At 44.4% G+C, this 22,869-nt stretch overlaps 1 protein-coding gene across 1 annotated transcript in view; it reads left to right on the top strand.

The window, feature by feature from the left end:
- Window positions 1-3,159: 3,159 nt before the first annotated feature.
- BATF (basic leucine zipper ATF-like transcription factor) overlaps window positions 3,160-22,869 on the top strand; it is a 21,782-nt gene continuing 2,072 nt past the window's right edge. Inside the window, exons 1-3 of the mRNA XM_006743464.3 lie at window positions 3,160-3,435; window positions 3,560-3,884; window positions 6,122-6,226. Coding sequence (XP_006743527.1) covers window positions 3,822-3,884; window positions 6,122-6,226 — 168 coding nt within the window. The 5' untranslated portion in view covers window positions 3,160-3,435; window positions 3,560-3,821. The remainder of the gene's footprint in view (window positions 3,436-3,559; window positions 3,885-6,121; window positions 6,227-22,869) is intronic.

Here is a 22,869-nt window from a genome sequence, read left to right as displayed (position 1 = left end):
AACTGTTCACTGTTGAAGAGCCCCAGCCTTAGAAGTCAAATAGGGCCTCGCCAGTCCGTGTCCTTTGGCCTGAGATTGCCTACCAAGAGGTGGCACTGTTTTCTAAATTGTACCAGGGCCACGCAGGAGCCAACAACTGTCCTGACAGGTGTTCCTGGTCAGCATAAGGGATTTAAGTGTCTGGTAAATGCTACCTTAGCATTATCCTGAGGCTTTGGGCTGATGTCTACTGAGCTATAGTACAACCGTTACTTGGTGGCTTTGTGGAGTTCTCCAGAATCACCTCAGGAGGATGCCAGTATCCCAAGCCTTGCTATGACCTTTCAGACACAGATAAAAAATAAAAATTAAATGTAAAAATATTGAAAATGTCAAAAGCTTAAAATCATGCACGGCAACACCATGTATTTCTTCAGGTATATGTATAGATATGGTTCAACTATAGAGAAATGTGTGGGAATATTAAGACCATATTCCGAAAAATGGTTACCCTTGGGGTGGGGAGGGAATGAGGTTAGGAAGGGATGTACAGTACAGAGGTCTTCAGCTCCATTCATAATTTATTTCTTGAGTTTAATGGTGGATACACAAGTGTCTATTCTTTAATCCTAATTATATAAAAATAATTCATAATCAGTACTAATGAAAGAGACCATCTTTCTGTGTAAGAGATAGTTCTTCATTTTTATCTTCCTTAGTCTCTGCGAAATATTAAATCCAAATATTGATTTGGAACCACAGACTCACGCAATCACTCATTCAACAAGTATTTACCACTGAATGAGAGAATGCTCAAAGAGCAAAGAACTTCCTCTGAACATTATAACACTGATAATAACCTTGGTTATTTGACTACTTCCCCTTCTTTCTATGAGGGGCTCTGTCTTATTCCTATATATGATTTCTGCTACATAATAAGTATTAATAAATGTTAAATTAAATTGAATAAAACATAAATATGACAGTTTTTATCCTTACAGAGCTTTCCATACACTAAGGGTGAGAAAAGATCTAGGATAATGCAGGTCATGATAAGTGCCCTAAGTCTGAGCAAAGTTCTGTGGGAATTCATTCATACATTTATTCACTTGACAACTATTTATTAGGCACCTACTAGGCCCTGGGCATGCAATCATCAACAAGAGAGACGCAGTCATCGGTTTTTACATCGCTCACTTCTTACCACCTTCATCGCTACCTTACTGGTCCATGCCGGCAACATCTTTTACTTGGTTTATTACAATAATAATAATAACCCAATGTCATAATCCTGACTAGTCTCCCTACTTCCACTGTGTTCCTCTACAGTAAAATCTCAACTGCATCCAGAAAGATCTCATTAAAACCCAAGTTAGAGCTCGTCTACTCCTCTGCTCTAAAACCTTCAATGCTCCTCACCTGCGGGGGATTTGCAGAAACGGCTACAGGTCCTTAAATCTCTTATCAAGAGGTGAAGTCTAGTTCTCAACCCCCTGAGTCTGGGCCAGCCTTGGGATTTTCTTTGTCCAGAAGAATGTGCCAATTCTGAGCCCAGGCCTTGGGAGGTTTTGAACCCCTCTGTGCTTACTCTTGGAATCCTGCAGCTGCTAGATAAACAAGCCTGTTGCGGGCGGGCGGCGGTCGCACGTGGTGCAGACCTGACCTAGGCAAGGCCATAGAATTATCAGCTAACCTACCGGCTGTCTGAGGACACAGACAAGAGCCCAGCCTAGCCCCAGCCTTTCCCAGAAGAACCTTCCAGATGACCCACAGACTCATGAGCTAAATAAATGGTTGTTTTAAGCCACTGAATTTTTTTTTTTTGTGGTTTGCTAGGCAGCAAAAGCAAACTGATTCACCATCTCATTCTGGGAAAAAGTCAAAGCACTAACTATATCTCCCGTATGCAGAACATTGCCTGGTGCATGGTAGGTGCTCAATAAACATTTGTCGAATTAAATTCATAAATGGAGTTAGCAGTGGAATGAGGGAAACAGGGGGGAAAAAACTAAGTAAATAAACTAGTAAAATGACAAAATTTGTAAGTGCTATGAAGGACACAAATAGTGGCTAGGGTAGAGAACCACAGAGTGAAAGTGGGAAGGTGGTATTCCTGAGGCTCCCCATGTCTTTCAGGATAAAAGCCTTTATCATGGCCTCCAAGACCCTACCCCACCCGGCTCTGATACCTGCCAAGTCCATCTTCTGCTAGTCCTCTAACACACCAAACACACCTCTAGGTCCTTGCCAGAATGCTCCCTCCCTTCCTTCCCTTCCTTCGAGTCGCTGCTCAGATGCCCCCCTTTCAGTAAGGTCTTCCTGACCACTCTGTAGAAATAGCAACCCACTGACCCCCAGAATTCCGTAACCTCCTTTCCCTTTTTCTCCACAGCACTTGTCAACAGCTGATGTATTATATATTAACTTTTGTTTGCTGTCTGCCTCCTGCACTCGAATGTATCTTCCAGGAGGGAAGGAATTTTGTTTTGCTCAGTATACCCTTAGGGCAATATTGCCTTCAGACAGAAATCCCGCCAGTGGATCCAAAATCTTTTAGGGGCCATGCTTCCTATCAATCCTAAGACTATCAACGCAAGCGTTTGGCTTCGAGTCACCCCGGGAATAAAGCAAGGGCTTTTTAAAAAGCCACATTGCCCAGGTGAGTGTTGCATTGCTTACCGAGGACTCTACGAATGTGCTCACACAAGACTAAACGCTACAAGTAACACCTGTCTTCAGAGCGTGTTTTACTGTCTGCTAGGGGCATTCTAATCCGTGCTATCATTCGCTTCTGGAAACAGCCCTGAGAGGCAGGCAGCGCAGATTTTATCACTCTCCATTTACAGATGGAGCTAGAGGGGCATTGAGCTCAGCTGAGCTACGCAAGGCCGCAGGCATTCTGGTAAAGTCAGAATGCAAATCCCAGTTGGTGTGACTCCAAGTACAGTGCTCATTTCACTATTTCTTACTGTTCCTCCAACCTGGGCTTTGACCCGGTGACTTTCTTGAATCATTAAGATCCGAAGCCAATCTTGAGCTCCTGGAAGACCCTCAACACAGGAGGCTTCTCCTCCCTAAAGACAGCGTGCCGCCGCCGAGGGGCGTGGGTGCTGAACAGGCATCTGGAACATCCACTGCAGAGCCTGCCGGTGGCTTTCAGATCTCCCCGGGCCTCTTCTGCGCGGTAGTCAGGCGAGGACGGCCTGCCACAGGGCAGGATGGGCAGCTGCTTTCGGGTAAAAACCAGAAAGAAATCCCAGTCTCACTGCTTTATCTTGGTTTAAGAATCGAGTCGGCTGACAATGGAAACTCTTTCCCTGCTGCCCTCTCCTTTCGGCCGTGTTGACAGGAGACGGACTTGCTAATTCGGTCTGGGGATTTTCCCTGCCTGGGCTGTTTTTCTCTTTTATCTTCATCAATGGAAGAGAGCTGCTCTGCCTTTCAAACAGTCGGAAGGTATCTGGGGTTTTGTGTCTTTTTTTTCTTCCTTTCATATCATTCTGTGGGTCTTTTCCCAGATATGTATTTTCTCTCAAATTAACTTCTAACTTGTTTAAGTTTCCGCCCATGTGACTTCCAGTGTGAGTTACCAGAAACCACAAGAGAGAGAGCGCGCGCGCACGAGCCCCGAAGCGAGCGACATGTCCCTGTGGGGAGCAGTGCGTCTGCACCCCCGAGTGAGGAGGACGCAGGGGTCAGAGGCGGCCGCGGGGCGGGCAGAGCAGGGACCCGCGCAGGGGGCCGAGCTGGTGGCCCGGCAGCGGTCGGGAAGGGAGGCCGGCTGGTGACCAGAGAGCCCCGAGGCGCCTGGGGCCGTGCGGAGAGCCCGGAAGATTGCAGCCATGCCTCACAGCTCGGACAGCAGCGACTCCAGCTTCAGCCGCTCTCCTCCCCCGGGCAAACAGGTAGAAGCCCCCCCTCTCCCTGCAGCCCACCTTCTCTTTCCCTGCGGAGGGGGGCAGTCGGAGGGCGACGGCGGCCTGCCCAGGGAGCCGAGGAGCCAGCAAGCGGCAGGGGCAGCCCGACCCACTTACGACGACCGGGTGTTCGCAGCCTGTTGGCGGACGGAGACCCCCCTCCCGCAGCCGCGCCGCTCGCAGCCGGGCCCCCTGCCTCCGCCTCCGCCTCCCGCCGGGCCCCCGCCGCACGAAGCTTTTCGAGGAAGCCAGGAGGAGAACGTGCGGCCGAGAGCCCTGCTCTCTCAGGGGGAAGGGTCCACCTTTCTCCAGGGCGGTGGGGACGCGAGAGGCACGGCGTTCCGGAGGCTGCGGGCCTGCCCAGCCCGTGCGGGTGGTTTCGCGGGGGGGCAGCCATCAGGGCAAGAGAGGGAAGCTGCAGGGAAAAGCAAAGAAGGAAAAAAAAAGAGCTAGCTAGAGGAGGAAGCCAGGCAAGCCCAGAAGAATCTCTCGTATCTGCTGGGGCACTGGCCAGCGGAGAGGGATGCAGGAAGCTGCCACCAAAGCCTCTTTCCCCTGTGGCTTCTGGCCTGGAGACACTCCCAGCTCAGCTCTGGGGAAACCAGAGCGACTGAGGTAGAGAGTGTGGGAGTGTTTGGAATCGAGATTGTGACTTCCAAGTCAGAAGTTTTCAGCTTGAGGCCTGCCCCCAAAACGGGACACCCTGCCTGCCCGCAAAGCTTCTGGAGCTTTCTCTTCACCGCATTCCTTGACATCCCTCTCCAGAGAAAGGCTTCTTCATTCTCACCAGATACATCAAGGGATTAACATTGCTTCTCCAACTTTGTGGTTTAAAAACCACATTCTTTCCTTAGCACAGATATCCAAGAGGGCTTGCAAGATGCTGCAGCCGAAATAAATGTATATAAACAGATAATACAGCATCTGTCATGAACGTCGAGCAGAAGGGCAGCAGGTTGGGAGGAGTCATAGTGGAGACCTCTAGTGGGCAAACAGTCCAGTCCTCTGCTCCAGATGGCATCACGGTGGCTCACGCTGCCTGGAAGTCTGTACTCTTCTTAGGAAGGAAATTACTCATGGATTCCATGGTAACCTGGTTCCCCATGCCCCTTAGAGAAGAGCACTTCCTTCCCATCTAACCCGATGCCCTCCTACCGCAATGGCCTGGAAGTCTTGGGCACACTGGTGAGACTTAGGCTGGCTGAGCACAGAATCTTGCCCCAGGAACAGTGCCCCTGGATCCTGTGTGGGCGTGAGAGGGACCAGGGCAGGGCTTGACTCAGACTCCTATACTTACCCTGCAGTATCTGGGGGGAGAGCTGGAGCTAACCTCTCTGCCCAAGTAGAGGACGTGTCCATCTGTGGAATATACTTAGAGGATGCCCAGAGGTCCTCTTGTCCTAAGCACCCATCCACTACCTGCTGCAGCCAGGTGATCTCTGCCATTAAAGCTGTTCTTGGCCTCTAGTTTGTATTAGGCATTGTGCTCAGGGCCACGGGGAATGTCAAGGTCACTGAGCATAATGAAGGGAATGCAGGAGAAGAAGAGCCAGATCTGGGATGGGGACCTCAGCCCAGGGGTGTGGCAGAAGACACGTGGGTACAAACCAGTGAGGGGCGGGAAGTGGCTTGGAAAGGCATCAGACTTAGCCTCAGAAGATGGAAGGCCCTGGCTTACTGTAGGCTCCTGGGCAAGTCTTTTGAGCCTCGGTCTCCTCACATATAAGATGGAAACAAAATATTAACTGCACAGAATTGAGGAGTTAAACAAGAGCACCTCTGAAAAAGCATTTGCATGGAAGTTGGCACATAGTAGGTGCTCAGCGAAGTTTTGGGGGGGGGGGAAATAGCAAGAAAATTCTAGGCCAAAAAGTGAGAGAGTAAGGGTGGAGCAGCCCTGAAGAGAGGAGAGGTGATAAAACACACTTCATCGCCTTAACCATTTTTTTTTTTTTTTTCAAATACAGCCCTATCAAGTCCCCAGGGTCTTTTTCCTCTTCCTGTAGCTTTGGCCAAAACAGCTATAGGGACCTAAGAGAGCGTAACAGTGTGGGGAAGAGTCCTCTTTTGGGCTCAGCCTTTTGGTAAGTGGGGAGTGAAGGGGCAAATGAAAAGACGTGAAGAAATGCAAGGATGGGCAGCCGGATACCAAACAGCACGAGAACCTGCTTTCACTCAGAAGAGAGGAGCCTACTCACCTGATTCCCCTCACCTCTGCTTCCCAGGACCCATCCGATGATGTGAGAAAAGTTCAGAGAAGGGAGAAAAACCGCATTGCTGCCCAGAAGAGCCGACAGAGGCAGACACAGAAGGCTGACACCTTGCACTTGGTGAGTGTTCAGACCTTTCTTCATCCTCTTGAGCCTGAGGCTTTGCTCCCCACCACCCATGGATGCTTGGAGCGCAGCTTTGAGTCTGCCTGCATGGGGCTGTCGGGGGGGTGGGGTGGGGGGGTGGTAAGCGGAGGGGTCGGGCTACGGGGTGCAGTGCGGAGGAGAGGCTCTCCTCTGGGTGTATTGAGAAGATTTAGTAGCAAGGAATGAGCCAGGGAGCTGAAAAAGAAAGGAGCCCTTCTTCCTGACCCCCTGAGAGGGCATGAGGTGTAAATGAGTTGATCGTATCAAGGAGGGAGGCTAGGTGGAAGCAGAACCACCTAATCAGAGATGGGGTAGCCAGAGAGAGCTCTATCCCTCTCGAGCCTGGAGAGCAGAAGGCAGGCTTGTCTTTGGGAAGAATTTAGAAGGTGTTAAGCACTTTGGGGGAGCCCAGGATCCCGGTGTTAGGATCGCCTATGGTCCCACCCCCTAGGAGGCCAGTTGGCAGCCACCCTGGTCCCTACATTTGGGACAAGGAGGTCCATAGGGTGCTGCATGTTACTCCTCTTTCCAAAACATCATTAAGGTTTTATTTTGAAATATCTTTCATGATACCCCAAGGGGTCTGTGAAAGATGCAGTTTCAAGTGCACTTATCTGGGGTGGTCCCTATTCTGGTTGAGTTGCCTCCAGTCTCAAACTTTCTAGAGAAGGCCTTGACCCCTGGCTTGAGTGGGAGCCTTGGGTAATGCTGAACTGCAAGTCCACTGGAGGACCAAGGCCCTGGTCAATGTTTCTGAATTCTGGCTGCATGCTTCACAGAGCGGTGCTTCCTCCTCGTCTTCCATACCTTACCACCTTAGCCCTCTTCATTCCGCGCCTTCATTTGGTCCTCGGTCAACCAACTCTTACTTCACTGGCTCCATCCTCTTCCATCTCCTCGCCCCTTCCTCTAGCAACCCCGCCTTCCTGTCCTTCCTCCTGAACCATTCCTGAACCTCTCGCAGCCTAGTCCTTCACTTCAATGGTAAAGGGCAGTTGGTACCCAAAATAAGTATGTTTGTGTTTATTTGAAAGATTACCATGGCAATCAGCCAGTTAGAATAGTTGTTTTAATTTTATCAAGAAAGAGTAAGATGTAGTTTTAGGGGGAAAAAGAGATGCTTCTTTTAGCTTTGTAAGGAAGCAGAGAACGGTCGGCACCAACATCTCTGACTGGATGCTTGTGTTTTATTAGAACGTATTCAGCATATCTTCCATTGCGTTCCAACATAGTTTTCAGTCCATAAATATTTGTTGAACTGAAAAAAAAGGAATGAATGAACACCAAATTCTTTCTTCTTTTTGATAATTATGATCAGCTGCCTAAATGTGAAGTTGTCGGTGACGCTGCAACTTACATGTTCTCTGTGATGTCAATATGATTTAGGGTCTTAACACACTCCCTCCCGTTTACTATTTGAAGCTTGAAAATCTATGATCACTCACTCATCTCTATCAGAGTCTGATTCTCATTCAACATTCTTTAGAGCAAACAGACAAATAAATAAAAATTGGAAAGGATAAAACCTCCCTTTTTGTATAAGTGGACAAATGTCCCGAGACTGTAAATCTATGAGCTTTTTAAGTTTGTACTATTAAAAAAAAATGGTAAAAATTAAGGGTAGCTCAGCAGCTCTACAGTCAGAAGTACAGGGTTTGATTCCTAGCTCCGCCACTTGCTATCTGTGTGACAGATCTTAGAGACATTCGACCTCCCTTAAAGTCCAGTTTCCCTATCTATAGATTGGGAAATGACAGTAACTACCTCATAGAGATAGTGCATATAAAAAGCTCCACACAGTGCCTGCCATATAATACTCAAAAAATTTAAGTATAGGGGTCCCTGGGTGGCTCAGTCGTTAAGCGTCTGCCTTTGGCTCAGGTCATGATCCCAGGGTCCTGGGATGGAGCCCAGCATCGGGCTCCCTGCTCAGCGGGAAGCCTGCTTCTCCCTCTGCCTGCCACTCGCCCTGCTTGTGTTCCCTCTCCTGTTGTCTCTCTGTCAAATAAATAAATAAATAAAATCTTCAAAAAAAAATTTAAGTATAATAAGAGTAATTTTAATAATAGTGGTTATTATAGAAGCAAGATAAATCACAACTGGGGCACCTGGGTGGCTCAGTCCATTAAGCATCAGACTCTCAATTTCAGCTCAAGTCAGCCCTCCCTCTGCTTGTGTGTGTGCACCCTCTCTCTTTCTCTCAAAATAAATAAATCAATCTTTTTTAAAAAATTACAACTAAAATTATATATATATATCAAAATCTCAGGGCTGAGAGATTTTTTAAAGGCTGGAAAGTTCAGACACACTTTCGATGCTTGAGATTCCTCTACACACTCTCCCTGCAACCTCCACCAATGAAATGGTCCCCAGTGTATGCCTGCTCACTTCTAATGACAGAGAGCTCTTTTCCTCCTGATGTGAGCAGAGGAATCATCCCTATCTTGAGCTATACCACTATTTCCCTGTAAATTCAACCCACTGGTCTTTGTTCAAGCCCAGGGGGACATATAAATGAGGGGAGCATGTATGTTTCTTTGCTGTGGCCAGCTTTTCAATGGATTCAGCGGTCTCTCTCTCTCTGTAAGACGAGAGTTAGAACCAGAAGATTTGGCCCATCTTGATTATTCTAGTCATGACTAGATTGAGATGATCTCTGGGGCTTGGAGAGCATGGAGCCTCCAGTCATGCAGTCACCACGTCCACACCCACACCTCCAGCCTCAGGCTCTCGAATGTTCCCATCTTCCCCACACCTGGACACAAACTCCTCCCCACTCTTTTCTTTTGAGCACCACAGCATTCATTTTCACTTTTTGTCCGGTGAGTAGGTCACATTGGTTGACACAGCTAGCCTGGGGGTTGCAGCCAATGCAACTTGTTTCTTGACTTCGGGTAAAAGCTTTTGGCAGCAACATACAAATCTGCCACCATCAAACAGAGGGTTTGGCTGTGGTCTGAAATGTTCGTTTCCTCTGAGACGTAATCAGCCATCTTCTCCATCCATTATCCTCTTAATTATGTTTGTGATTCAGGTAGAAAATCTTCTGGTTTACCACTAGCATGCTTAGGGTTGAGTGCTTGGTTTACCCTTGACTCCATGCTTGGCCCCGCAGGTTGAGGTTCTGGAACCATTCTCTGGCCCTTGGAAATAGCCATAGGACCCATCCACCAATATTTTAAAGACCAACTACTGTATCAAATAAGGACCATGTTTGTATTACTGTGCTAGCTTCATATGCTGGGGTAATGTTGTTTTCTCGGTTTCAGCTTTGCCACTATTCTCTCTCTTAAAATAACAAAAGCATTACTTCATCTCTCCAGTGAGAGTGTGGGCTACTTACTATTTAACATTTTCAGTATCTCCTATAAATGGCTTACAACAAAACACTGTACACGGATTGCTTTTAAAAAGCAGAGTAGGGAAGGAGCCGCTTTCCACAACTATCTAATCTTATGCCAACTTTATAACAGCCTTGGTATTGACTAGCCCTCACATAAACTGGATCAGGTGCTGCTCTTCATAATTGTGATAGCCACAGAGTCCACATTCTGTTTTAATTCTCTTTTGTTGGGTGTTTCACACAAGCCCCTACTACACTTCTTTCCTTTCCTCCCACAGACAACTATAAAATCTTTCAGGCACACTAAATGCATTGATGCATTGATTAAAAAGGAGACAGGCATATAATTTTTTATTAAAATTTTATTTTTTTAAGTTTTTATTTAAATTCCAGTTAACATACTGGACCATTTCATCTCCAAAAGACATCAGCAGCTGATAAGTGGATCCAAGATAATCAGCTGAAAAACTATTAAAAATAATAAGGGAACCCTGTCAGCTATCGAAGTTAACACAAAAAGTAATAACTTTCCTATATGTAAACCATAACCAATTAGAAAATTTAATGGGAGGAAAGATTCCTTTTGTAATACCAACACTGGCAAGTGGAATACATTTAACAAAAAATATGCAGGGCTTAATTTTTAAAAACTTTAAAATTAAGTGCTTTCAAAAACACTCAAATAAGTGGAAAGATATACCTTATGTAAAAATAATAAAAATTTTCCATAATCTATAAATTTAACTTAATGTAACCCCAATAAAAACCCAATACAACTTTCAGGAAGTTAGGGGAGACTTAGATTAGTTATTCTAAGTTCTTAGTGAAGAACAACCATGTGACAATTTCCAGGAAAATTTTAGAGAAGGGTAACTAAGAAGATTAGCTGAACAAGATATATTAAAGTGAATTATAAGTATTGAAATCAAAACAATATGGAAAAGACAGAGCATTTGGCAGAACAGAATACAGAAAGAGACTCCAAAGCAAACTGAAATTTAAGACCCAAGTACACATGTCAATTCCTAAGAACAAGACACAAGAACAAATGCAAAATGATGATGATGGCATTTCAAACCAGTGAGGGAAAGCTAAATTATTCAATAAATGGAATTGGGACAACGGGCTAGCCATTTTGGGAGGAAGAAACTAAAGTCTTTATTTCTCATACAACATGCACACAGATTAAATGTAAAAAAACACTAAAGAAATTTGGGGGGGAAAAAAAGCACTGAAAAATTATTTTGGAATGAAGACTTTCCCAGATAAAGTACAAAACCCTGAAACCATAAAGGAAAAAAACTGACATATATTACCTTTATACATAAAAAGTGAAAATTTCTATATATCTCAAAATACTATATGCAAAGTCAAAGGCAAATGACAGATTGGGGAAAATATCTGTGACACATATGACCAAAAAAGGGCATATTTACTTTATATATGAAAGCTCTTATGAATGAGAAAATGATTAACAACCCAAAAGAAAAACTAGCAATGATTATGAATGGGCAATTTACAGAAAGAGAGAAATAAATAGCAAATAAATATGGAAAAGTTTCTAGACCTCACTTAGGGAATGACAATTAAAGCAACAGTGAGCTTCCCTGCCAGACTGGCAAAGACAAAAAATGTTGCTAATATGTGATGTTGCCAAGACAATGGAGAAGCAGGCACCACCAAACACCACTAGTAGGACTATGTTGGTACAACTCCATTAGGAGGCAATTTAGCCATGTCCATCAAAATTATAAGTGCACATACCCTGTAACTTGGCAATTTTACATTTAGAAGTCTATTTACAAATGTACCCACAGATCACACAATTATGTACATGATATGAAGATAATCATTGCTTTCTTGTTTATTATAGTAAAGACTGGAAACAAGCTAAATACCCATGGATAAGGAACTAATTAAATAAACTATAGTTTGTCCATTCAGTGGAATACTATGGAGTTGTTAAAATAAGTTACATCTGGATGTGTTAATATGAAAAGATTATCAAGCTTCTATACTCTTAAGTGGAAAAGGTGTGACTGTGGTACATAGATTGCTCCCATGTATGTTTTTAATAAAAAGAAAAACATATATGTGCATATGTGTATGAACTTAAAATTTTTCGGATAGCTTTCTCCCAAGGTTAATATTTATTTCTGAAAAGTAGGATGAAAGGTCTAAATCAGGAGATAGATACTTTGTATTTTTTTCCTTTTTTATATAGTTTGGATGTTTTTATCATGTGCTTCTATTTTTATAATGTAGATATTTACATTCCCAACATCAGTCATTACCTCATATGCATTAGGATGATTTCTAATTTTGATTTCAAACATTGAATAGTCTTCCTCTGTAACATTTTACCTCTAGATCATCCTACATAAATATCTCAGTCCTTTGGGAGAACCGTCACTTGAGGTTTGTTAAGGAGTGACCCCAAAGTCTACAGTACTAGATAAAGCCACTATAAGGGAAGGCAAATCAGTGTCACTTGTGTGGCCATTCTGGTTGATTGCAGTGGCTCAAAGTATTTGGAGTCAGTGTCTAAAGTCAGTGGGAAAGAGAGTTGAGATCAACTGAGGAGCTTTGTTCATGAAAAGGATAAACATAGGAGAGATGGTGGGGGGACAGTAATACTAGCCCGGAGCTATGCCTTTGACAAGTCAGATCTGGCCTCAAGAATGGAACTGGAAGCAAGGAGGAGTAACAGGGCCAAATCTGAAAGCTGGAACTTGGGTACTCCCTTAGCTGGGGGTGGGAAAGGTGCTTTCCTGGGGCTGGCTCCTGAAGGAGTCTCATACTAGTCTAAAAGTAGAGAAACATTTACAGGTTCCAGGATATATTTTAATGCCATATATAACATGTCACGAGTATAAATTATGCATGAAATGAAGCTTAAAGCTGTTGCTGTGAGAAATACGGTATTTACAATCGGAGGGAAATTGAGTAACAGAGGAAAAGCAGCTCAACAAAGATGTCAATCCCCTGGGCCTCCTTAGAATGACACTATTGTTCTTGGTCTTCTGGGGAAGGCTGGAAGAGAAAGCTGTTTGTGGTCCTTTTTCACTCCTGGAGTTCTTTTCTTTCTCTCTGGGAGACCATACCATAAGTATACTGGCGTAGAGAAGGCCCAGGTCAAAAACAAAAAACACAGAAGGAATGTTCTGGCCAGTTCCACCCTTAAAAAATTCAGTGAAAATCAGTGAACCATCTGTGGAAAAGAGGCATTTGTCTTGGGCCTCTGTTGCTATGAATTTCTTTTTATTAAAAACATATTAATTTAATACATGACTGTGTACCCGGTGCTGTGCATTAAGTGCTCATTTAATCTGCACAAAAACCTTGTTTTATAATTTGTGTATTAGGTTAAGTAACTTGTCCAAGGTCACACAGCTTGTAACTAGGTCTGACAGACTTTGAAGCCCATGTCCCTAACCACTCTACTGTACTGCCTCTTCCTTTGGACTCTCATGAAGATGTATTCATCTTCCCTGATACCTTCCTTGAGTCTCTTCCTGACTTTGCTTTTTTGTTCTTTAAGCAACATCCTCCAAAATTCACACTTGTTCCTTCTCCATCATTAGGCCTAGTCAAGAAATTAAAGTCTCTATGCAATGTATCAATATATCCATTGAAACCCCTTTTAAAGAAAGCTGTGTAGCAGTAAATATTAACATCTCATATGAGAACACTCTTTGGCACAGCAATTCCACTTATAAGAGTTTGAAGAAAAAAATGATGCACAAAGATGCTCAATTCCTCATGAACAGTAAACACTTTATCAATACTATAAAATTGGACAGATGCCCAACAATAGGTGATTAAGCATATTATGATACATTCAGACACTAGAATTTTATGCTGCCACTAAAAATGACTATGTAGATCTGTATCACTGAAAGATGTCAATGACATAGCCCTGAGGGAAAAACAGCAAGCTACAAAGAGTATGCAGAAGATAATCCCGTTAATGTAAAATTTGTGGGTTTGGGGCATGTTTGCATGCATAAAGAAATATCTGGAAAGATATTCTCCAAAATGCTAATAGTGGTTCTTTCTGAGTGATTGAGTTCTGAGTAGCTTACCTTACTCTAGTATTTTTCTATATATTTTTTTATTGTGAAGATTAAAAATCAGAACAACAAAATAGTAGACTATTTTCATTTGGGAAAGAAAAACATGTCAAGGCAATCCACCACCCCTAAATGCTTGTACCACTGATGATGAGTCAGTGTGGTTTAAGTTTGGGAGGCATATTTGAAAGGAGGCCAGCTCCACACCAGTCCTGACGTTTATAAGGAATTTCTGTTCAAATGAGATTACAGGTCCCGGGTCACAAATTGATGGTGCCCATTCAAGCAGGAGCCTTCACAAAGCTGCCATCAGCAGCATCCAAAGGTCTTTCTCCTGAAAAGAATGGGAGTCTCACCAAAAAGTCCTTTTCCAAGCTGCTTGGGGATTTTCGTAGTTTCCTCTGTGGGATTCAGTCTGACACCTTGCTTCCTAGGGGGCACAGATTGGTTCCAGAGGACAAAGTCCCCTTCAGATTGTGGGATATTTGTAGAGAGTCTCATTATGGGTGCGCATGGTAGCTTAGGGGAGAGGGGCTAACAATAATTATGGTCATATTCCCTTGTTTATAAGATCACAGAATTAAAAGAAAACTCAGGGATGCTGTAGACTAACCTGCCATGTAACCAATGGTGACACCAAGGTCTTTCTCAGGACACCTAAGAACCCAAACCTCTTGCCTGCCCACCATTTGCTTTTGTTTTGTACCACTTTGTTGAACAGGACTTTGCTATGCAGATGGTGTTGCTCTTACATGTCTTTTGCAAAGGGTAAGCCAAGAAGTAAGCCTTCAACCAGAAGGTCTGAATGACCTAGACAATCTTTAGTAATATAACCCAAGCATATACAGCAAGAGATGAGAAAGAGAGTCCAAGGTTGAGAGGGGCTAAAGTTTAAATGTTCCTTTATTTTAAAAAGGTCGTAAGTTGTAATCCAAAATTAAAGGGATAATAATACATCGGGGAAAATATTTGCATCGAATTAAATAAATGCAGATTTCATATTTATACCATAGAAAGAACATCCTTTTAAGAAAAACATCAAGACTCCAATAGGTAAGTGGGCAAAAGCTATGAACAGAAAGCTTATGTAACGTTTTTCCTACCAAAATGAAAATAACCCAATTTTCTATTCTGATTGTGAAAATGATACACACTGAGAGTTTCTCAACCTCGGCGCTATTGATATTTTGAGTCGCATCATTCTTTGTTGGGGGAGGGGGCTTGTCCTGTGCACTGAAAAATATAAAATTTACTTCCTAGATGCCAGTAGCAGCAGCTCACCCCACAGTTGTGATGATGAAAAATATTTCCAGACCTTGTCAAATGTTCCCTGGGGGGCAAAATTGTCCCTGGTTGAGAATGCTGTACTAGGGAACAGACACAGAGAAAATTCTTCCTCCTTGGTAATCAATAACTTGTAATATTACGATGAAATTAAGAAGCCTGGGGCGCCTGGGCGGCTCAGCCAGTTAATCGTCTGTCTTCAGCTCAGGTCACGGTCCCGGGGTCCTGGGATGGAGCCCCACATCGGGCTCCCTGCTCCGCGGGAAGCCTGCTTCTCCCTCTCTCACTCCCTCTGCCTGCCACTCACCCTGCTTGTGCTCTCTCTCTCAAATAAAATAAAATTAAATAAAATCGTAAAAAAGGAGAAATTAAGAAACCCTCAAAAGTCTAATTGGCAAAATAAATTATTTAAAATTATAGTGCCTGAATGTCAACGGGGTTGTAGTCAACTTCACTCATGTGTTCACTGCTGGTGACACTGGGTATCTCAGCTAACCCTTTTACAGCAGTACAGCCATGAGCTGGAAGACCGGTTGTGCCCTTTGCCCCACTAATCTCACTCCTACAGATTGATCCTAGGACATAATTGAACAAAACCCAGTATGGACCAAGATGTTCATTGCAGCATTGCTTATAATGACAACATTTTGATAGCAACCAAAATGTCCAACCTTAAAAAACCATTTGGGGTAAATTGTGGATCTTCCATTGGATGACACAGCCATTAAAAATGATAATTATGGTGATTCCGTAGATGTGACACATTTATGACAAAACAAAATACAAATTGTATTTACAGTGATTGGAATTTTATAAGCATAAGTATGTGTTTCTTAAAAAGGAAAAGACGGCAACAGGTGCAAATGAAAACAGTTGTGTTAAAAGTACTAGGATCGTGGGTGGGTATGATTTTTTTAAAAAATATCTTAAATGTAGTTATACTGTATATTTTTTATTTAAAAACAAGAAAATGGTCAGCTAGAGATCTGAATGAACTCAGGAGGACACTGAAGACAAGGGCAGAGATCATATTGAGCTAGAATTTAGGGGTCAGGTTCTAGTAAATCTTACCATTTACCCTCCAAACAGGAACACATTTGGAAGTGAAAAGAGCGCTAGTGAGAATGACACCAGGACAATAGGTATGGACTGGGACTGTCCCCGTACACATTTCATCACCCTCGGTTTAGGGAAACCAAGGAGGGTGACCTGGAGCCCTTATAAAGCAGGATATTTATTCAAAAGTAGCATAAAGTTCAGAGCCAAGCAGAGTGGACTGGATTCCTAGGGCCAAAATGCAATTTCCTACAACTGAGGATCCTCTAACCAAAAGGTTTTCTGGGTACTCGGCTGGTACACGTACCCAGAAAACATTTTGGTTAGAGGTGGGGCAGTCCAGAAAATTCTAAAAACAAGGGCCATTTCCCCAGTACTAGATCCAAGGTTAGCAGAGATGATTCATCCACTCAACAAGTATATATTAGCCCCCTACGTGCCAGGTATGGTTTATTCCAGGCACTGAGAATACAGGAGGGACAAGACAGTCCCTGAATTCATGGACCTTACATTCAACTGGAAGTCACACTGGAAAGCAGGCAAATAAACGAACAGGCTAATCACACCAAGTGAAGAGTACTTCAAATAAAATCAAATAGTGCAATGTTGAATATGGTTAAGGGACGGGGTGGGGATGGTGATCAAGGGAGGTCTGTTTGAGACCCTGACATTTGAGGTCAGATAGTGGTGAGAGAAGGAGACTGGGAAGATCTGGGGAAAGGGTGCGCTCAGCAGAGCCTTGAGGCCAAACTGTGTGTGGCCAGTCAAGGGTCGGAAAGATGCCTTGTGGGACGGGGCCTCTGAGAGCATGAGGAGGAGCTCAGGAACAGGGGTGATGGAGCCGCAGGGAGCAGGAACCAGATGGGAGTGGGGTGGGGTTGGGGGTGGGCCAACAAAACTAATTCAGCTCTGCTGGGGAATATATCTGAACCTAAACTCTGATCTACAAAATGGGAAGCAATAGCACCTCACTGGGCTGTTCGGGAGTTAAATGACAGAGCAAATATAAAACCAAAGCAATATTGCATATTTTGTTTTGTTTTGCATTGAGGGGAAGGTTGTATTTATTCATTCATTTCAATGCAAAGCGCTTGGCATTTTCCTATAAATCAATCAGATGTAGGTATCAGATGTATTATATATGAAAACATATGCCCTTTTTTCTGGTTGTTTGTAAAAACTTCACGAACACTAACTGTTTCATTGGCCTGGCTTTTCACCACCGCTGGGCAAGTCTCCTTCATTTGGTATAGATGGGGAAAGTCCAGTTCCAGCTCAGGAAACTATATGCAGAGTTCTTAAAGTGCTGTTAATTCTGCTACTCCCACCCATAGCTTCAGTTTGGGGAACAGAAGTATTGCTAAGTAGGGATCTGACCTGGGCCTTTTTAAAACAGGGAATCTCCTACACTCATTTGTAACTATATCAAGTAGAAGCTATAAAAGCTATTAAAGGCTTGGTTAAACACTCCGTTGGAAGGTTCATGGACATCACAAATTTACTTAGAAGACTCTTCATATGCAGGGTTTGGTAAATTATTATAGAGTCCTAGTTGGCAGTCAAGCAACTTGATCTTATTGGACACTTACTATGCGCCGGGCACTGCCCTAGTCAATGATGATGAAACAGTGAAGACAGTGATAGACCCTCACAGAGCTCAACAATCTAAAGGGTAGCTAGTTTGATAAAGTTATCATTCGTGAGATTCTAGTAGATACCCTACCTCCTGCTTTTCCATCATAAAAATGAATTGTTCTGGGCTACTTAAAATTGTTTTCACCAAATATAATAGCAGTGTGATAGTAAGGCACTTTCCCTTAAACAGGCATTCACTTCAGAAGATTATTTTGACTTAAAAGCATTCTCCCACTTCTCTAAAGTTATTTGTATTCTATTTATTTTATTTATCCTATATATTATAAAATAAATAATAAAACAAAAATATAAATGTACAAATTTAATAATATTGAGCATTGCCTATGTTTATATCCTTATACATATTAATTTTTTATTTAAATTCAATTTAGTTAACATATACTGTATTATTAGTTTTGGGGTAGAATTTACTGATTCATCAGTTGCAGAAAACACCCAGTGCTCATTATGTCAAATGCCCTCCTTAATGCCCATCACCCAGTTACTCCATCCCCCCACCCACCTCTCCTCCAGCAACCCTCAGTTTGTTACCTATAGTTAAGAGTCTCTTATGGTTTGTCCTCTTCTCTGTTTTCATCTTATTTTATTTTTCTTTCCTTTCCTCTATCTGTTTTGTTTCTTAAATTCCACATATGAGTGAAATCATATGGTATTTTTCTTTCTCTGACTGACTTATTTCACTTAGTATAATACCCTCTAGTTTCATCTACATCATTGCAAATGGCAAGATTTCATTCTTTTTGATGGCTGAGTAATATTCCATTGTATATATATACACCACATCTTCTTTATCCATTCATCTGTCGATGGACATATATATTTTTAAGAGGAATCAGCTATGAACATGATTCATTGAGCTCACCTGCGAAAGTCTTGATGCCTGAGACCCACTCCAGGACAATCAAATTGGAACCTCTCACAGGAGTGAAGTTCAGGAATTAAGATTATTTGAAGCTCTCCAGGTGACTTCAGTGTGCAGCCATGTGCATGTCATAGAATATATAGAATGAGTTTGGGACATCTATGAGGGTTGAGGGTATATGTACCCAGACTGTCCCCAGAGGCCTGGCAGGCTTAAAAACAACAACAACTTGATTCAAACCTTTGTGTTCATAGCAATTACTAGTTGTTTGTTTTTTGGAATTGGGCTTGCTGGTGATAACCTTTCTAACTTGAGATATCAGTCAGGATTGCATTCAGGTACAAGTAATAGAAGGACTATCAAACAGCCATCGGTAAGTCACAGTTTGTCTTTCTCATATCACAAGGAATTCAGAAGTGGACAGACCAGGGCTACTGCAAGAATGTCATCAAAGAACCAGGCTACTTCTCTGTGTGTGCAGGTATCCTCAGTATGTGGCTTTCATCCTCAAGGCTGCAAGATAGTGCTGGACCTCCAGCCATCAGTCTGTGTTGAGGGAGGATGGCTTTTGTCCTGGTGAGGCTTTGCCTTTTTAATTGGAAAGGGAAGCTCCACCCCCAGGTACTTCAACTTATATCTTATTGGGCAGAAACTGTCACATGGTCTTGCCTAGGGGCAAGAGAAGCTGAGCATTTGATTAAATTCTTTTTCTAACTCTCTAGAGGGAAGCAAGGAGAAGGAGGTGAGGATAGGGAGAAAGTAAAGATTTCTCCAAAATCAGACTTTTTCGTTATTCAGTGCAAAGACCTGTGGTTTAATGATTCCTCTTCTCTCCTCCTTGGGTAAGGAGCAGGAGTTGGGGCCAATTTCCCCAGGATTGGTGGAAGGGATAGGCATAGATCCTACCAGGGCTTGGGAAATGTCCTATGTCAGTTCACAGACCCCTCCAGCAATGGTGGGCTCCACCCTGTATCTGCATTTTGTGGATTGGTAACTGCTGGAGATTGAACATAGCTAGTGTGAGAGATAAGCTTCACTCAACTACTCTCATGTTTAAGTGTAGGTGAGAGCTAAAAGGTCACTCAATCAGTAAATGACTACGTGTTCTGTCGAGAAGGAACACACAGGGACTATTTTCACTCTTCTGGAAACCATGATTAGAACATTCAAGGAGAAGGTCAAGGCACTAAACCAGAGCTGGCAAGAAGGAGGACCAAAGCCGTGCTCAGAATGCCCGGAGAGTCCCTGCTAGAGCCTTGGGCCAGAACCTGTCCTTGGCCTTGGTCCCAACTGGCTTCCCTGTGGGTAAGGGAACTGTCTGGGGATTCCCCATCATTCAAGAGCTCTTTGAGTGACCCCCTTTCAGCCCCTCCAGTAGGGAATTTCCCATAATGTTCCCACACCCCCATGAAGCGTCTTCCTTAACCACCCCCAAGCTGCGTGTTGTTCATGATAGAGTTGACATCAAGTAACTTCAGAGGTGAGGGTGAATTGTGAACATTACCATCTGGATTTGCAAGAGGTCAGAAAAGAGGGAAGATGAAATTGGAAAGCCAACATGGCTGAGGCCTCCCAGGAGGTAATTACCAAATATCATAAGATTTAAACAAATGTCAAAGACAAGAGAATATGGTGGGCACAGACTCTGAAGGCAGACTGCCTCGTTCGAGTTGTGGTGCCACCTACAAGATGTGTGACCTTGAACAGGTTTCTTAACTTCCCTGTATTTTTAGGTTGTCCTCGTCTGTAAAATGTGGATAATCATATTATCTACCACATGGGGTTGTTGCAAAGATTAAATATAAAAATAACTGTAAAATACTTAAAAGAGTGATTGGCATATGGTAGCATTTAATAAATGTTAGTTATTAAGTCAAGCTAGACTATTCTTTTAAAAATTTAGTTTCTACTAATTTTTTTTTATATAAACTGAGTCTACATCCCTCTGCCCCCAACAACCTTCCCCCTGACACTCACGCACACCCCTTCCTAACAAGTGCGGGTTAAAGGCTAATACACTCAAGTATTTAGTTTGGAATCTGAAATATTCGAGAGTTGAAGAGGGCTTGGAGATTTTCTAAGCTAATGGTTCCTTCTAATGTTTTTCAATGTTCACTGCACATTAGGATCCCCTGGGAGCCTTTACCAACCCAGTGCCAGGCTGCACCCCAGACTGCTTAAATCAGAATCAGGCACCAGTATTGGTAAAGCTCCCCAGGGAATCCCACTAATTCCACTGTGTGGCCAAGGTTGAGAATCATTGTTGTGGTCCAGGCTTCCTGTTCTAACAGGAACTGGGGCTCAGAGAGGGGAAAGCAAGTCACAGAGGCTCACCTAGCCAGGACCCCGGTCCCCAGTTACTGCTGATGGAGCCCACCATTGCCATGTGTTTCTGGACCTCACTCTGCATGTGGAGGAAGGCCTGGCCTTGAGTGAACCCTCTAAAAGAGTAGCTGGACAGAAGATGTCCTCCCAACTCTGGGAAGGAGGCAGATGATCAGCTCTGTGATTGGAAGAGTGTGACCAACTCAGGGTTCCAGTGTGGTGTTTAAAGATCACCAAAATCGAGACCCAGTGTTCTCTTGGGATACTTATAGGGCAGCCGAGGACTTCTTAGTGATCTCTGAAGACGTTTGGTCACTTAAGTCATCCGTCTCTCGGGGGAAGCATTGGGTGTGCCTGAAGAAGAATGAGGCTGAAGATGGGGAAGCCTCGAACCAAACCCTGCTCTGCACGTATGTGGTTATGAGGCTTTGGGTCAATCACTAAAGTGTCTGGACCTCTGAGAAAATCAATGTCTTGAGGCAAATTCCAAAGCCCTCTCTCCCAGCACCTGTTGCCACCAGCCTATGATCATTTTGAGGGGTATTTGGGGTAGGTTTGTCCCAGGGTCTCAGTTGGCCTCATCTGAAAAGTGGGGAAAATGATGAGGGCTGGTCTCCCATGTCCATCTCGGGGGTTACCGTGAGGAGACTGAAGGACCAAAAAGAATTCTAAAAAGTGGAAAACAGGTCACACAGAAGCCCAAATGCTGGCTTACAACTCCCTGACTGTAGCAGAGGACGTGCGTGTGAAAGGCCAAAATTCCCTTCCCAAACATTCCTCTCCGCTCCCCGCTCACTGAGCCCTAGGTTTCCAGCTGCCCCTGGGAAGTGAAGGGAAGTCAGGGGGTGTGGTCATTATATCTCGGAGTAAGCAGCTGCCCCCGTGGCCGCCTTGGCCAGTTGTCCCTGTGTGAGTCCTTTCTAGGGCATGACTGCCCCAGGGAGGGTCAGAGTGGACTGAGCAGTGGCAGGTGGGGACATGTTGGGAGGAGGCCCCAGATCAGCCACTTCCTCCTGCAAAGGAAGTCAAACTCTTCCTCTTGCCAGTGTCTGGCTGGTTGCATGGTCCCTGGGTTACCAGGGCTGGTCTCTCTGGCGCCCTAGCAGGAAGCCGTCTTGCTTCCCAAGGTAAAGACGAGTTTCTTGTCACAGGTGGTGGTTTTCTGTTTAGAGGCAGCAGTGGTTGTGAACCCCCTCCCAGAGCTCTGGGATCTGTAAGCGGGGAGGGTGGGGTGCGGGCGGGCGGGCAGGCGGGGAGAGAAAGCTAGAGAGAGCTCAGCAGAGCTTGCTTGGGGAGGAAGAACCTGCTGTCACTTCCCGAAAGCTGGGCCTGCCTCTAGGTGGGGAGAAGGTCAGAGCGGTTGGTCCCTGTGGCCCGCCTACCCCACCCCTCCCTTCTGCCTCGGGGTTTGCCCAGGCTCTTCGGAGCACAGAATTTACAGTAAACGTTGTCACCAGTGGAAACTCTCAGAGGGGGCGAGGAAAAGGGCTAGAGGAAGGGGCCAGGACTCCTGGCCCCCCAGTTCCCGTCTTAAAACCACCCCCCCACACACCCAGTCTCATGGGTTGCTTTCTCTTACCTTTCGGTAAAGAGGGGATGCCCTGCCTCTGGGATGTGCCTGGAAACAACCAAACGGTAAGATAAGGGAGCCAGCCATACCTTGCAGAAGAAGAAGCCAGTGCCTCTGACTCCACCATCGTGGGTCCCACCCACCCCCACCCACCCCCACCCCATTTTAGAAATGGGGGTTTCTTTTGTACTGACCTAGGCACATTTTCTAGCTCAAAGCCACATACAGGAAATGCCAGGCTGGGGCTGAGCGTGCTTGCATCTGTCCTTCACAAGGGGATGGAAGCTGGCCTGATGGGTAAGGCCGCAGTCTATGCTCCTCTACCCCTTAAAAAAGAACCCTGGGGTTCACGGATTAGGGCAGTTGTCAGCGTACCTAGCTAGCTCTCTCCTTGGACCACAGCTCATGCTCCCGCTGGGTTATGTAAGGCACCTCTTAAATGGCAAG

Source organism: Leptonychotes weddellii, chromosome 9, assembly GCF_054177405.1.
Source record: "Leptonychotes weddellii isolate Sample4059 chromosome 9, ASM5417740v2, whole genome shotgun sequence".
NCBI lineage: Eukaryota > Metazoa > Chordata > Mammalia > Carnivora > Phocidae > Leptonychotes > Leptonychotes weddellii.
The sequence above is the reverse complement of the archived record's forward strand: the minus strand, read 5'-3'. Positions and strand labels throughout refer to the sequence as shown.